The 17,574-nt window shown below is 36.0% G+C and overlaps 1 protein-coding gene across 3 annotated transcripts in view; it reads left to right on the top strand.

Moving 5' to 3' along the window:
- The window catches only part of KCNH8 (potassium voltage-gated channel subfamily H member 8), a 170,668-nt gene that overhangs the window by 132,573 nt on the left and 20,521 nt on the right, over positions 1-17,574 (top strand). For all 3 annotated transcript variants that reach the window (XM_069860166.1, XM_069860165.1, XM_069860167.1), the window contains one exon: positions 3,434-3,648. In XM_069860166.1, the coding sequence (XP_069716267.1) occupies positions 3,434-3,648 (215 nt within the window). The remainder of the gene's footprint in view (positions 1-3,433; positions 3,649-17,574) is intronic.

Raw genomic sequence — 17,574 nt, 5'->3', positions numbered from 1 at the left:
TTATTAGAGTTTTTTAGAATTTAAATGTGATACGTGTCCTGTTTGTTTCATAGTAATCTAATTCCATTAGATTGACCGTCCACATCACTCCATCCCTTATTTGTAATTAGTAAGTTTTAGAATGCCTTGATTTTATTGGATCAGATGGACCAAAACTATAAAATACGGCTTAGAAAAAATATGAGCTTAAATACAGCAAGTAGTCAAGAGCTTCCCTCATTGGAGCCATGATTTCATTAATGATTCTATTTTCAGACACTTCTGAAAATGTAAATGAAAGCATCATTTTGTAATGTTGACAACGAAAACATTACGAAAGATATTAGCGGATTTTTGAGAGAAGTTAATGAAATCATAAGGCAAAACTATAAACATAATACAATAAAATATTGTTTTGTTAGAGTAAATAGGAGTTTCATCATTTAAATGTAATTAACACCAGCAGAAGGTGAATGCACCAAACCTGTAGGTCCCTATGAGAAACTGTATCACTGATGTGATATAAATCCAAAAGAGCAGGTTTTTTCCTGACAATGTTGTGTTACTTACAGTTCCCAGACCACTGTTTTATAATTCTGTCATGATTCTAATTCTAGTGGATTAGGTTTTGTTTACTGAACCATTCTCACTAACAAGCGATACAGCAACAATACAACAAAATGCTCTGACTTAAATACAGCTGTTTGGTTCCTCTTGAGACTATTACTTGAAATCTAATAATGACAGCTAGAATAATTTTACAGGAAAATATTTTTAATGCAACTGCTTGAGCATACATCTTATATTTATTAAAAAATATTACCCATAAGTCATATAAAAGATATCCATAAAGAGAAGAAAATCATAACTTTGCACATCCCAGATATATTAACAGATGTGTCTGCATAAACATTTATAAATAAGTTTGTTTTCCATTACAAAGAAAGAAAGAACTACTAAGAATAATATATGTGATTCTACTTACGTACAAATGTTGATATTCAAGGCACAGTCATATCACTGCTTCAATAACTCAACATGAAACTTTAGCTTACTACCTGCAGCATTTCCTGTATTGTTCCCATTTGAAAAGAAACATACAATTATTTGATTTGATATAATTACTAGATCAATTGTAGCATCTTCTAGGCTGACATTATTTTATCAAAGACTGTAACTACAATCAAATACAACTCTAATATTTTTTTCCAATTTTTAATGCGTTTTTTTATACTAAAACTATTCACATCCCTAAAAAGTTTCTAATTAGGATGTTTAAAGATCAATTTTTTTATATATGAAATATTATTTTCTTGTCCCTATTTACACAGCCAGCAACAGATAAACATTGCCAGCCCTCTGCTTAATACAATCAAAGAAATCTAAAGAATTGTTGATATTTAAAAAGTAAAAGTGAATTATTGCTTAGCTTTTATACCTGGTTATGTAAGCGTGTTTTCATGTGATGAACAGTGACAAATGTTGTTGTCATCTATCAGATTTACCTTTTCCAGACGACCCAAGCTAGTACTAGTTCTCATTTATACTTACAGCAGTTTGTAAGGGGCTCTAAAATAATGTATGCATATTCCTTGCACAAAAGAAAATCCCTCCCTATGCTGGGTTTGATAAGAATTTTTGAGAAAGTTGTACAAGCTCCACATAAAAGTAAAAAAAATCCAGTAGTGTTTTAAAGTATAAAATTAGCTTGTTCAAGGAGTTTTAGGGATGGCTGCCAGTTTAGTTCAACTTGCTTCTCAAGTACACCATTTCCTGTTTAATATCCAATTGGAATCACATGCTGGGCAGATTTTCAGACCTTATAATCTCCAGTTATTACTCACAAAATAATGTAAGTTTAGAAGGGACCTCTGGCAGCCACCCACCCTAAAGCTGCCTAAAGCAGGGCCAAATTGGCTCAGCTCACACAGGTCAATGTCCAGGCAAGTTTTGAACACCTCCAAGGATGGTGATTCCATAGTTTCTCTGGGCAGCCTGTCCCACTGTTTGACCAGCCTCCCGGTGACTTTCATATCCTGATTCCTAATCACAATTTCTTTTGTTACAACTTCTGCTCAGTACATCATGTCACACTGTGTATCCTGAAGAGGAGTTTAGGTCTGTCTTCTCTACACTTTTCCATTAGGCTATTGAAGACAGCAATAATGCCTTTTGATTTTAAGGCAGAAAAATGCTCATTTTTTTCTGCCTCTCCTTGTACATTATGTTCTCCGGTTCCCTTGGTGGCCTCCTTTGGACTCACTTTAGTATGTCAATACTCTGTCTTGTACTGGGAAACCCAAAACCAGACACGGTACTCCAGACGTGGCCTGTCATTAGAGAAGAGTCACCTTTAGTGACATGCTGGCTGCACTCTTGCTACAACTGCCCAGGATGTTCTTGGCTTTCTTTGATGCAAGGTTACCTTGTTGGCTCATGTTCAATTTGTTGTCTACAAGGATTCCTGGGTCTTTTCCTGCAGGGCTGTTTTCCAGCTGGATGGCCCCCTGTCCATCCTGCTGCAGGCAGGTTTTCAATCCTGGGTGCAGGACTTGGTATTTGGTTTTGTTGAAATTCATGAGATATCTATCAGCACTTTTCTCACTTGTTGAGGCTTCCCTGGGTGGCAGCTTTGGCCTTCAGCATACCAACCATTCCCCTCAATATGATATTGCCCATAAACTTGCCAAGAATTCTCTCCATCACATTGTCCAAGTTTAAACAACGACAATCCGCATTATCTTTCGAGGGAGACCTCTGGTTCCATGGTTACTCTTCAGACTTTATCCTCCATATTAGAAGTTTAAGGAAGCTTTTAATTATAAAACTTTAATGCTCTTCAACATATGGTCAGTTGTGCTTTTTAATACATCCATTATTCTAAGCCAGCCTTGCCCCTCAATGGCAATATAATGGCTAAAGAATTCATTATTTTTCCTTGACAGAAGTGCCATATCCATTAATAGACTATGCAACTAAAATACATTATGAAGTGTAGCTATGCAGCCACACTTATCTCAGATTGTACATTCCTTCCTGATGATCTATACTTAATAATTGAGTCATTCTGAAAATGCTATCTTAACATGTCTCTTCTAAGAAAAAAAAAACGCAAGCTACAAATAGAATGTTCTCTTTTTGAAACACAAAATCACACCTGCTATTAATTACCAGTATAAATCCTAAATTTATACATATTTTCGTGATTGCTCCCTTAAATCAGGTAGTTACATGTTTGAAAATTAGTCTTTGTACCACCAATTAATTGCATAGAAGATTGCACCTGCAAAAAAAGAAATCAGCTTTAAGACAAAGGTCCTTTACAATGTTATTAGTTAAACAGTGTGGTAGTAACAATGGGATTAAAGATATAGCAATTATGTTAAACAGATTTATGATTCAAAAAAATAAAAATTCATGCTTTGAAAATTATTAATTTCATATTTTCTTTTAGGTAAAGGAGATTTAATTGGAGCAAACCTATCAATTAGGGATCAAGTTATCAAAACAAATGCAGATGTTAAAGCTCTAACATACTGTGACCTCCAATGCATTATCCTCAAAGGTCTCTTTGAAGTGCTCGACCTTTACCCAGAATATGCTCACAAGTTTGTTGAAGACATACAGCATGATCTCACGTACAACCTGAGAGAAGGTCATGAAAGTGATGTAAGTATCTTTAAAGTCCTCTGCAGCTAATTTATCTTTAAGATGTTTCTCATACTTGAGCAAATTTGTCACAGTAAAGAAATAATACACAGATCATATCAAAAGGACCACTCATTCCATGTGTTTGATAATTCAGTCATTACCTACATGAATCATTTTTCAATTGATCAGCTCATAAACAGCAAACATTGTCTGCTTCTATTTTTTATAGTAAACATCATCTATGAAAGAACATTCTTCCTTAATGTTTTGTCTTTTTTACTTATGTTTAAAAATAATTCAGATTTATGTAAAACGTGTCCAAATAAAGGCATTTAACTATACCTTTTCTAGAAGCTCACATATCAGCCTAATGTACATTAATTTAACAGATCACAGTTTATCACTTCTTAATTTAGAATGTAATCACAGACATTCAAAATGAGAACCAGTTGATTTTCGTTACACTGCAATTAAAACGTGCTTTTCTATTTAAATGAGCAATTTAATATGAAATAACAATGAGAAAGCCCAGATAAAGCACTGTTGAAAGACTTCAGTACAGACTTACTGAAGTACTTTTGTTCACACACTATATAGCAAATACTTATATTCAGATTTTAATAATGAAAAGGTTTTATGGCAGCTTTCCTTTTCTGGCTTAACCATGTGAGCTTACTAACATAGTAACAGCCGAACTTTCAGTTTGGTCCTTAACAGTTCAGGTATTTGGCTTTTTATTAGGCTTCTCCTTGCACACAGAGAGAAGTAACAGTGAAAGGACATGACTGTAGACAGAGATAATATCAAGACAGGGGATGAATGTTTTCTGTTTGGGCAGGCAGTACAAACCACTACAGAGCTTCAAAACTCCCCACACTGTGTAGCTGTTATCTTCCATGTAGCAGAGGCAGACACTTGCTGTTGTGAAGAGTGGCCTGTTGCTTGGCTGGTTTGTGAAGAAAAGTGTCAATTGATGCCCTCACTCCAGCACTACGTATTCCCTGCTCATCCCCGCCCCTCACATGTGTTTCTGTGAAGAAGGTTGCATTGAGTTCTACTCTGTAGTAGTCACCCACAGAGAGCATTGCTGGCCTGAGGAACCACTAGGCTGACCGAGTTGCTCTAATGCATGGAAGATGAGTAGGCCAAAGTCCTTTTTCAGCTCAAGCACTAATGAATGTGATATATAGGTTGATTTTTCTATGTAAGCTTCTTAGTTGATATACATTGGCACAAGTGTTTCCTTATCAATTCTCTTTAAACTGTTACAGTAGAAAGGTGTAAACATATACATGTAAATTTGTAGAGAGGAAACTAATCAGGGCATCTCATTTGTTTGCCTCTTGAAATGTCCCCAAACTTCCTGCTGCTGAAGACAGCAGCTGAGAGAGTACACAACTGTTCTGAGAGCTTGAAGATTACTTTGTATAACACATTTTCCTTGGGGAGGAACAGTTAATCTGAAAAAGAATGTAGCTCCATGTCAAATATGGTTTGAAGCTAACTGCATTCTCCTCTCTGTTATTGTTACTGACCTTGATGAACCCCCACTATATATTGCTTCATGCTTTTCTGTATGCTAACAAATCTGGGGATCACCATATCATTTGCATACAATTGCAGCTTTAATAAAATCTATTCCAAATTAGAGTCAACCGGGTGGTAAACAGACTCTTTACTGAGAGTAAGCCTACACCACCTTTGAAGGTGATGCCTCGCATTCTTTGTGGAAGATGGGATTTAAACAAATGCAGGACATATCAAAGGATTTTTTTCTGCTTTAAAAAGGAAAATGTTTGCAAAATTTGTGGGTACACACTGTATTTTCATGGTATAACCCATTATATTAAAACTAAAGAGATATTGAAAAAAAAGAGTTCTTGACACTGAGTAGCATCCAGTGTCGCAAGCACATACAGAGAACTCAAGACAGTTTATCATTCTGTCACTTTCTTCTATATCCTCAGGTTAACCATGGCCACTAGTACTTCTCTTGCAGAACTAATCTCGGTCACGTACATCTCATTTCTGATCAAACCATTTTACTCATCAATAAGGATAAGGAGCTGGAATAAGGTGGCCAGAAATTGTACCACCACAAAAAGAGGTCTCACCAAACGTGGGAACGTACCTATGGTAGTATGGCTGGTCTGCCTGGTCAACAATCTACTTTCTCTGCTTCAGCTAGTGTCATGACCCACCCTGGACAGTGTAGGGTACATTCATTTCATAGATCACAGTTTGTCACTTCTTAGTTCAGAATGTCATTACACACTAAAATGAAGTCAAAAAAATACCAAACGATTTGTCTAAAAAGGGGTTTATTTGGATAGGCATTCTTGAGGATAAAATAGGCATTGGCTTGCTCTATCCATTAAGGAAAAAGAAAGAAGGAGAGAAAGGAGGAAAAAGAGATGAAAAGATGTGCAAGAACACCACCTGGGCTCCATTCCTCCTCTTCTCTCTCCTAGGATGGTGGACACGCTGCTGCCACTGGCTTCTCTTCCAGAGTATTATTTATAGGTTTTTTGCTGGGCCTGTGCAGTGCTTCTTCTAGGAATGTTCTGGATCTGAGTTAAGGGAGTCTTAGGAAGCTCTGGAGTCCAAGGGAGCATTCTGTCCCTACTCTCCCTACCAGCAAGAATGCAGCATGACCTCTCTGGGAAGCAAGCACAGCTGGGCTGCTTGTGAGAGTGAGATAAGGTGTTAAAGGACATTGTTTCTGCTTAAGTCTCAACAATGATTTAAGGCAGCCAAAAAGAATCAGTCTCTTACAGCTAGAAAATATCTTGTCATCACGAGTATAACTTCCATGCAGAAATTGTTTATCTGGCTGTTTATTCTTGCAAATGAATAAGAAAATTTTCAGAAGTATAATTTTTGGGTATGAAAATCTTATGACTTTTTTTTTTAACATAACTTATTTTCTTGGGAATGCTGCTATGGGAAAGTTTGGCAGCTGGAACATGGGATCTTGCATTCTTGCACTCTTTCTCCTTAACAGAGATTTTACTTTTTCATGTGTCTATGACTTCTGAAGCTTTCAGGCAATTTGGATCTTGGAGAGATATTCCACAGTTAGACAGTAAATTGATTCCTTTGAATAAGTCAGTTTCTCTCTCTCTTTCTTTGGCTGTTTTAAATGACTGCAAATTGGCAACTGAATGTGAATCTAATGCTTTTGAAAATAGATCAGTAACAGTATTTAGCTCAGGTAACTGCAGTTTGAATTAGCATGAACTTCCCCACTACAACTTGCCAAGCGCCTTTTAGTTTAGGGTCAGGTGAACTACAGATTGTAATATCCATGTCCACCAAAGTGCCTTCGGTTGTAGATTTCCTAACACTTAAAGAAAGTATTAAAAAGCTGAGGCTGCAGGATGATGTAGTCCTGGTGATCCATCACCCCTTTCCTTATGCTGTTCGAACAGCTCTTTGCACGCCAGACTGAATAAGAGATTTGAATTGAATTAAAAGTAAGTGGACCAAAAAGGGCCAGAAGTCATTGTGGGAGTTGCCTGATTCCACAGTGTCAAAGCTGGATACCTAGCACTAGATTGTGTTACTACCCTACCCATGTGGAAATCTCTAGGAAAACATTTTAAATGTGTTTTCTTGGTTTATTTGCAAGTCTATGAGTGTATATAATGATATGCTTTATCTGCATTGAAAGTCCAAGTAAGTTGTAAGGATGGAAGAGGCTTCAGAACTTCCATAGCCTTTACTTTTCAATAAAACAAGGAGCAGTAGTAACCAGATTTCCCAGTAACAAGTATAAAGTGTAGCTGTGTGGTTATATAAAGACTGAAAACCTTGTTTAAGTGATCTTGAAAGAAAACCTCAGGAGATTTTAACTATATTTCAATCTCTATTTTCAATTTTTATTTTCAATCTCTATTTTCAATTTTTATTTTCAATCTCTATTTTCAATCTCTATTAATTATATTTCAATCTCTATTGAGTAATAGAGAAACAGAAAGACATAAAACAAGAAAGATAAAGTTTTCACTGGCTCCTCATCATAGCTCTAAAGCCAGCAATCATGAAGTAATTTATGATTACAAACATTAATGTGTATACAAGCATACTAGCAGTGCAATTGTGCTATCTTTTTATATATTCTCATCACAGTAAGATGTGAATTAGGAAAAAGTCTTTGTGTTTTTTATATATATTCTGTCCTTCACTTTCTTTGCTGAATTTTTCTCAAGAAACTCGTAACTGGTTTTGTAAATTATTTCAGGACAGTTTGGAAAAACTAATCTGTTTGGTAGTTGGAGTTGTGGCATTAAAGCAATTCAGCCATTCAGGTTTCTAGGTGTGTGACTATGATGTCATAGTCAGGAATAGTTTGCTAAGTTAAACAGATTTCGATACCGGACTCACCCCACCCATACAGTTTTGCGTTATATATTACAGGCTGCATATGTAGCAGCCACTGAGAGAGTCAGACATCTGATTTGATAAAGATTAGCACTCATAAGAAGATTCTTACAACATATAATATAATTATATGAAAGAAACTGGAAATTATTGTACTATCCAGCAGCCCCACAAAACATACTCTTTTATATAGTTAGGCAGCAGTAGCAAATGTTCATAACTCTGTACAATCCTATGAGAACCTCAGAATAGGTAAATATTTACACAATACTTTTGTGGGCTTGGTAACAGTCTACTTTTTCTGATTATTTCTGTAGTGTCTACAGTGTAGACATTGTTATTCACAAAAAAAACCCCCAAAGATTGGGTATAGCCAGACTGATACAAAGAACTACAAGCCTCCATGATACCTATGACATCCCTTAAGCTGTAATTAAGTCCTAAAGGAAGACAAGACCCATGCAGGCACAATCTTTCACTCAGTAGAACACTATCGATATGTGCCATTTTCAAAAATAATAGATTTTATTCCTGGAGATTCAAAAATCTGTCTTTGCAGACAGGACTCATGTAAGAATCTACTTCCCCTTTTGTAGCCATAAAAGTAGGGTTCTGCCTCATACAACATCTTCCTTTCCCCCTCCCCCAAAATGAGAAGAACATGCTCTCCTGAATATGACAATACTCAGTCTCTGAAGCAGGGGGAATGACTGCTTCCTTCAGTGTATACACAGTGTAAATGAAACACAACAACAAAGATTGCACAAGAAAAGTGGTAGATTATACCTCCAGTTGGGAACACTGAATGTTACTGTAATTTAGCCAGGCTCCTTGATAATAAAATAAATAAATTGACAAATAAATTTTAAAAGGCAACCAAGAAGCAATAAAAAAATTTTGTTTCCCCCTGAAAGGCATTTTCTGACAAAATAGGATATAATTCTTACTCTTTGGATAGGCTGGTGTTTGGAATTTATTACATTTTAATGGTTGAGTTGTGAGGATATTTTAATATGATAATGCTCAGGCTGCTGTCAGCAATATCAAGGAAATTACATGGGATGCTCCTCATTTTCTACTGGGAAACCTGGTAACTGGCCAAACCAATTGTTCTTAAAGGTGAAAACAGCTCTAAGCTCTGGAGCATACAGCTGGGGGCACAGCTGGGGAAGAAAAATGTCTACAAATTCTAACCTAAAACATACTAAATTGTCTCATTCATTCCAGCTAAGCATTAAACAAATATTTAAAGACCCTATTTTCATTTTAATTGGTTTATTTATAACTTTCTTTATGTCAACTGGTGATATTGCTCCTGTAGGCAGAAAAAAGGATAGCAAAAAAGATTTTGCATGCAAATACAAAAATCAGCTGAAAGTCTGCCTAGACATTGTCTAGTTTTCAGCTAGTAGATTATGTATTTTACATTTATTCATTCTTCATTCCTGCTTTTTCTAGATATTTTAATAAAGGTCTGTTGAATTTATAAATGCTGCTTTTCAATAAAGCAATAACTCAGAAGGACTTCTATCTGCTGCATATCTGATTAGCTATTATGAATCAGCAATGGAAATAGCATGATATTTCTGATTTTTTTTAATGTGTCTTTATTCGCTGCATAAGAAATAGTATTTTGCTTTAAAGAAACAAATCAAGGTTATCCTATTTGCAATTCTATAGATATTGAGGAAAAAACAAGCATTATTTTATAAACTTGCTTTTAATTTTGCCAAGTATTGTAAGATAAGAAAATCTGATAGAATCTTCAGTCACATAATTACTTACTGATGTGTTTGTCTTCCAAACTGAAAAAAACTCCTTTTCCTTAATTATTACCTATGTGCTTATAATAAAACCTATGCATTGCAAAAATTAATTTCCAAACCAACTCTGGCTACACTGCTATACTTAGTCATAATTCCCATACCCCAGCCTAGATCAAAGGTCATCCTGTGCACTGCAAGACAATCATAGGTTGCAAAATATTTTTCTTAATAAGTAATTTCCATAGAATATTTCCACAATGATTCCAACTAACTTTTTAATAGAGAAGAGGAGTTTGCCACATTAGCCAGCAGCTGTGTAAAAAAAAAATGGCTTACCTTAAGGAAAGTTTTAACTTAGGAAAGTTAAAAAGCCCTACTTTGACATTTAGAGTAGGGTTGAATAACTTTGAGGAAAAATTGTAATTTTAAAACACTTATATGCAGTTAAGCATCCACCTTTGTCAAAAGTTCATCTGGCAGAAGATTGTGTACAATTACTGCAGGTGTAACTCACTAATGTTTATTGTCTGTGACACAGTAGAAAAAGAGATGAGTCAATGACAATTCTAGTGTTTCTGTACCAGCATTATGACAATAGGTGGAACACAGAAGTGAATAAATCACCCAAAGCAACTCAAGTCTAATAACCACCAAACCAAACCTTAGACTTCTGTTCATCAACTTTCTTTTTAGTCCATGTGCACTCGGCATCAACACATAACAAATTCCCGTTGATCCTTCAGAGACCCAAAATGACTGGTGATTGTCCATCCATTGCTTTCTGCCTGTCAGCCACCATATTTCTCCTTTATACCTCTTCTGATAAGAGATGAAGTCTAAAAAATTCCCATCTTCTCAGCAATCACAGAATCACAGAATCACAGAATCATAGATAAGACTTTGAAGATCATCCAGTTCCAACCCCCCTGCAATGGGCAGGGACACCTGCCCAAGAACGCATCCAACCTGGCCTTGAATACTTTCAGGAATGGGGCATCCACGGCTTCCCTGGACAACAAATTCCAGTGCCTCACCACCATCATTATGAAGAAAATTCCTCTTTATGTATAATATAAATCTGCCCCTCCCCGATTTACAGCCATTCCCCTAGTCCTATCTCTACATGCCTTTGTAAAAAGTCCCTCCCCAACTTTCTTCTATGCATCCTCCAGGTACCAGAAGGCTGCTATAAGGTCACCTCGGAGCCTTCTCTTCTCGAGGCTGAACGACCCCAACTCTCTCAGCCTGTCCTCGTACTTGAGGTGCTCCAGCCCTCTGATCATCTTTGTAGCCCTCCTCTGTACCCATTCCAACAGTTCCATATCCTTCTTATGTTGGAGATTCCAGAACTGGACACAAGACTCCAGGTGAGGTCTCACAAGAGCAGAATAGAGGGGCAGAATCACCTGCCTTGACCTGCTGGCCACACTTCTTTTGATGCAGCCCAGGATACGATTGGCCTTCGGGGCTGTGAGCACACATTGCTGGCTCATGTCAACATTCTCAACAGCCAGCACCCCCAAGTCCTTTTCAACAGGGCTACTCTCAATCACATCACCCCTATCCTGTACTAAAATCATGGATTTCCCTGACCCAGGTGTAGGACCTTGCACTTGTCCTTGTAGAAGGACATGACCACTGGCAAAAAAAACCAGAGAAGTTCCTTCACCTGTTTTACACTGAATTTCTGATTTTAAGTGACTAAGAAGCAGTTTGGGAATGAGCTTTGTCACCTAGCTCTCTGCAGGATATTTCACAGGTCTTCTACCTGTGTTCATGACAGTAAGCGTGTTTTGATGGATCTTAGGTGTTTTAATGTGGATGCTAGTTTTAGACAATTGATTCTGCTGCAACATTCTCCTCCCCGTGCAGTGTTACAGTCAGTCCTTCCTCTACTCCTTCAACCTGGCAATTACCAGCTTCACTCACATGGGAGCAGGGCTAACCTGGAGCTATAGTGTGAGCCAGGTTTTACACTTTTTTGTTGTGTGCTAGCTCATAAAGCTTGTTCACTCGCTGACATTAGTGCACATGATGTGTGGTGCCTGTGAGCCATCAGTTCACCTAGTACCCCTCAAGATAACAATCTCATGATCATGTTTCTAATATATCCTTCCATATGGTACCCCACTGAGAAATACTGCGATAAGGAAACGTGTAATTCAAAAAAGATAGACTTGTATGCTTTTTCTCTTGCAGACTTGGTGGCCTTTTCATTTTCTGTTCTAGTGCCTTTACCTGAAGAATATTTTTTGCTGGTATGCTTCTGTTTTGTTTCTGTAGCCTTCAGTCATTATAATATTTTTTTAAATAACAACACACAGCCACCTATACTGTCTGAATTTGTCTCTCCAATAATTTATTCTTCTGATTTGTGCTTATTTTCCAGTTAGCAGATACATGTCACCACACTTACTGACGTAATTAAATCATCTTTTCCAGTAATTATATTTTTCAATTAATTCTTGTGTTTATAAAAGTCTTTTCCATTTTATTCCAAAAACTAAGACTATTGGCTGTAAGGACGAATTCCACAAGATGTGAAAAAGGCCAAATGGGAGGCAAGGAAATTAACCTGTTTAGTTTTTTTCTAGGAATATGTTACACATATATGACCCATCCCCAGATTTCTACCCCTGCAGTCAGTCTTTTACTTTGTGAACGGGTTAAGAAATTGTGATTATTAGTTAAGCATTATTTTTAACACAATTATCCAATACATATCTGTAATTAGGATTTTCACAATTGGACCTTACCACTTTCTTGACAAAAAAACAGCCTTCATTGTAACTAGAATTAAAATGTTTAAATAAGTGACAAAATTTTACTTCTATTTTTAGCTTTTGAGTAATTTTGAACATTCTACATACTCATTCATTTCACTCTCTGGGATTATGGCATTCTGCATCAGATTGTAAAGCTTAACCCAGAGGGTTACACGTTGAAAAAATCCAAAAAATATCCAGGCTAGCAAAGCAGCTTATTGATGTTTTTAGACTGCAGTATAAGGAAGGTATAAAACACTGACAAACAGAATTTTAGCCAGCAGAACCTCCTAGCTTTCAGAGGATATTGGCTTGGAATCTAACCATATTTCTGTTTTAATTACACAGGATTGCTAGATGATAACTTTTTCCAATATGCTTCACTGTGCCTTAGGAAACATGATAATGAAAAGTTTACAATATTAACATCATGTCCATGTCTCCAGATTGGAAAAAAAAATGAAAATAAAAATAACCTAATACATCTTAACCTTCTTAACCTTAAAAGGATATGAATTTAGAGGGTGAATTTCTCTTTTTCATAATTGTTTTTATTTTACACTGATACAAGAGTGGAAAAAAATAATGTCTTTATATTTAGAAGCATTCTTATAGTCATTTATCCTTTTTGTTATTATGTGTAATACAAGACTAATTTATGAAGAAAATGATAATACTTACCACAATTTTTTCTATAAGAACACTAGTTCTGAAGGCACAGACTACCTTGAGGTGTAATGAGCGTGTCAGACAGGCTTATATGGTAAAATTCCTGTATCATTTGCAGAGTCATTGTAACCTCAGGATGCATGCTGAAATGTGTGAAATTAAATATGATATAGTCTTTGAGCAAACTGTCTATAATCAGTGCAACTTGCTCTCAAATGGGCATTTGTCATGGATACGAATATTTGTTCTCAATTTTATTGAGCCGGTAACATTTTTAGTGCAACTTTTTTAAACATTGTATAATAGTAGAATATCTGAGCTTGGAAGAGATGTCTGAAGATCTACACCCACCTCTTTGCTCAAATTTAGGTAATCATATAAAAATGAAAATCAAATCTTGTTTATGTACAAATATAGTCTAAGGCTTTACCATTCTAGAAACAAATATATCAGCATATTTTTTAATCATCTATACTTTAACTCAGTAAAATCAGAGCTACAGAGCTTGCCTACACAAGTGTGATTAGAGTTCTGCTGAAAATACAGTTTCTACCTAAGACAGAAATGTCACTTGTTCAATGCCAGGATAATTAATTGCTTTGATTGTAGTAACAAATATATACATGCAGTATATACAAATGTACTGTATATACAAAACAGTAATGCATATATAGGGCTCTGGAACGAGTCCAGAGAAGAGCAACGAAGCTGGTGAGGGGTCTGGAGAACAGGTCTTACGAGGAGCGGCTGAGAGAGCTGGGGGTGTTTAGCCTGGAGAAGAGGAGGCTGAGGGGAGACCTCATTGCTCTCTACAACTACCTGAAAGGAGGTTGTAGAGAGGAGGGTGCTGGCCTCTTCTCCCAAGTGACAGGGGACAGGACAAGAGGGAATGGCCTCAAGCTCCGCCAGGGGAGGTTTAGGCTGGACATTAGGAAAAAATTCTTCACAGAAAGAGTCATTGGGCACTGGCAGAGGCTGCCCATGGAGGTGGTTGATTCACCTTCCCTGGAGGTGTTTAAGGCACGGGTGGACGAGGTGCTAAGGGGCATGGTTTAGTGTTTGATAGGAATGGTTGGACTCGATGATCCTGTGGGTCTCTTCCAACCTGGTTATTCTATGATTCTATGATTCTATATAGTAAGGATTCAGGGATAGCCTCCACTGATAATCTCACTATGTTCATTCCTTCAGCAAAACTCATATTAGACTTCTCCTACACTGGGTTTGATTTTATATCACAGCACTTCAAAGACTGAAGCAATTTTATTCACTTATTATGTACCCATATTGTATTAGTTTCTAACCTATGCAGAATTTCTTGGGTAACAAAGCTGCCAAGAGCTCAAAAAAGCTGTATGCTAAGCTTTTCTGTATTATGCTTATATAGAAAACAAATTGCATCTCAGGGGAGGGAAATTGTGATGGCTCTCTTACTTAACAAGGTTATATATTCTGCTGATGTCTTCACCTGCCAGGACATGACTTCTTGCCCTGAGGTGAAATCATGTGAATCGCTTTCACGGTTACTGTATTTCTGCTCTCTTCCCCAAAGTTTTAACTCTGAATATATCTAGGGGTCAGATGTGTTCTCAAGTTGCACTTTTTTCCCTTCTGGGAGAATTGACTAGAAGTTAATCTACCGATCAAGTTACCAGCCAGAAAGCAACATTTTCATTATTTGGAATAAATTTATTTCGAGGAAAAAAAAACCAACAAACCCAGATTTTAAAATATGGGAACAGTTTATGTCAGTCTGTGAGTTTTCCTTTGGTTTACCTTGAAAGTCAAAGCTGGACTTTCTTAAAAATTCTCCCATAGATATGTTACTGTCCTCAGTGATTCACTTGTTACTAACACTTTTCCCTCAAACTTGCCTTCCCAGTGATAGCCAAACCACTGTGGTTGGAAACAGGCAAGTGTCAAGTAACAGAATTCAATGGGAGAACATTTTTCAAGATCCACTTCATTGTCCTCTTTTCTTTTCAAGAGCTTCTCTGAAGATTAAGACACCTATTTACATAAAAAGTAGTATGAAGTTTCATTTAAAGTTAAAGCTAACAATACAAACTTAAACCTAACTTTTCCACAGCCTCACGTTGAGGAATCTAAATCTACATCAATCCACAGGTTCATTCCTGCAAGTATTTATGAGTCTGTGTGAGAACATAGAGTTCCACAGAATTAAGCATATAAGTTTTTTTGTTTTGAAAGATATTAGCATTCATTTTAATTTCTATTAATATCATGTAAACTTTTACATGACTGTAATCTAACCATAGGAATGTTTAAGTTTTCTCTCCCGTATGTTTTGTCTGCAGTAATCTGCAAGCCTTTACAAAAACACAACCTGACAGAGCAAGTGCAGGGTCTATTGGTTATTTTAACAATTCCTCTTTTATCTTCTTTTGACTTCATGAACCGTCTCTTCTTTATTATTTTTAATTTTTTATTTGCACAGGTTTGCTATGAAAGATGTATGTTCAGAGCAGTCTGGTGCTATGTTCCTATTCTGTTTTGGTAGGGGGAGGGAGCAGTAAGAATATAGAAGAATATATCCTAATCTACCATGTATTCAATTTTAATTTGGGTCAAGTGACATAGAGGTTGGGTTTTGTTTCTCTGACATATTTTAACATGAAATGCAATAAATCCTGTATTGCTCGTGAAATAATCAAAGTATTGTTGATGTTTTTTTTTTTGCCAAGAACAGCAGAGAAATTAAGATCCAGATTTTAGATAAGTATATGAAAATTGAACATTTAATACTAAATTTAAAAACTCATGTAAGAAATTCGTATTCACGTGCAAAAAAATTATCCAAAACTAACCACCATCAGCCAGTTATTGAACACTTGCCCTAACTTCACACCCTTCAATAATTTATTCAAGAGATAACAATGATGAAGGACAATGACTTCACAGAAGACTGCAGAGCTCATGGCAATTCACAGTTATCAGTCACCTAGGATAAAACACTGGTGATAGATCTGGTGTTCAACTTTTGCTGCTAATTCAATGTACTCTATACTATAGGTAGGATCAGAGAATGCTGAAAGCATCTGCTTCCCCAAAATACCTTTTGTTTATCTGTTTATTAAGCAATGACAAGAGATAAGAATAAACCTAAGAAAATATAGGAACAAGGCAATGAACTATAGAAAGACTTAAAAAGAAAAAAAAGATAATAAAAAGAAGAAAAAAAAAGAGGCAGCAATAAATTGTTCAGTAAAAGTAGATATAAAACAATTATATCTAACCTGAAAAACTCTATGTGAGTGGTTGAGCCCTTTATGATTTAAAGGATTTGTGATATTTCATTGAAAAACTTCCTGATTATGAAAAACTGAGGCCTGAACACGTGAGGCATTAAGCTTTTCAGCACTACAGTAATCTCTTGTTATGTACTTGTATTTTTTCCATTACCATACAGTAAATTTGCAAAGAATGGAACATATGGCATGTGTTCTTGGGTTTTTTTTTCCACACTGCCAATGCTTCTAAATGCATTTTTCCTGTTTTCAAATGCTGACTAAGAACATTAATATTCTAGTTTGATTTCAAATCCTTTTCTGAAAGTGTATTTTAACCTTTTGACTCCTCAGCTACAAAGAATTATTCATATGGTTTAGGGCCCAAGACTTACAAGCAAATCAGCGAAATTATGCTTCTATTTTTGTTCCTATTTCTCATGAGGGCAACAGGAATCATGCCAGTAAAAGCTGATAATGTTCTTTTGAATTTAAATATAAATTTACTTATCTGGACACATAGTGTATTAACCCCATGTCTGGCTGCATCTCTATTTTTCCTTTTAGGGTTTTATCACTCTAATTCATCTTGAATTATTGTACAGCTAATTACCTGGTTTGGCCACAATATCTGGTAGAGATTCTTCTGTTAAAGAGTACTGTCTCTTGACTCTTGATAATTCTTCAGATCACTGACTTTTGACAGTAAACTGTCAGTGTTTTCAGAATGGGAAAATGCTCTTTTTGTTTGTGTAATAAGCAGTGATAAAGATGACATAATTTTTATGCTCCATATATTAACATATTAAACAATTACAAGATTACAGATTTGAGAGTACATACATGAAGAAGATTTGAGATTACATACATGCTTTTGGTACACGATCTATTACTGGTTTGTCTTGTAAAGTTAAATTTAATAGCTGGTTTCATGAGACACAAAGAGACACCAGGGCTGAAATTAAAAATTTAATTAGACTCTTTGACAGTATTTCATGTAACTCTTGCTAACACAAATAAATAATTCCTAACACATAATAGGTAAAATACCTGTGTTTTTCTTGCAACAGCCCTTATGCTTTAAGAGTTGGATTTCTTTTAAAAAGAGTAACA

Source organism: Phaenicophaeus curvirostris, chromosome 6 (genome assembly GCF_032191515.1).
Source record: "Phaenicophaeus curvirostris isolate KB17595 chromosome 6, BPBGC_Pcur_1.0, whole genome shotgun sequence".
Taxonomy (NCBI): Eukaryota; Metazoa; Chordata; class Aves; order Cuculiformes; family Cuculidae; genus Phaenicophaeus; species Phaenicophaeus curvirostris.
This window is presented reverse-complemented; position numbering and strand designations above follow the sequence as displayed.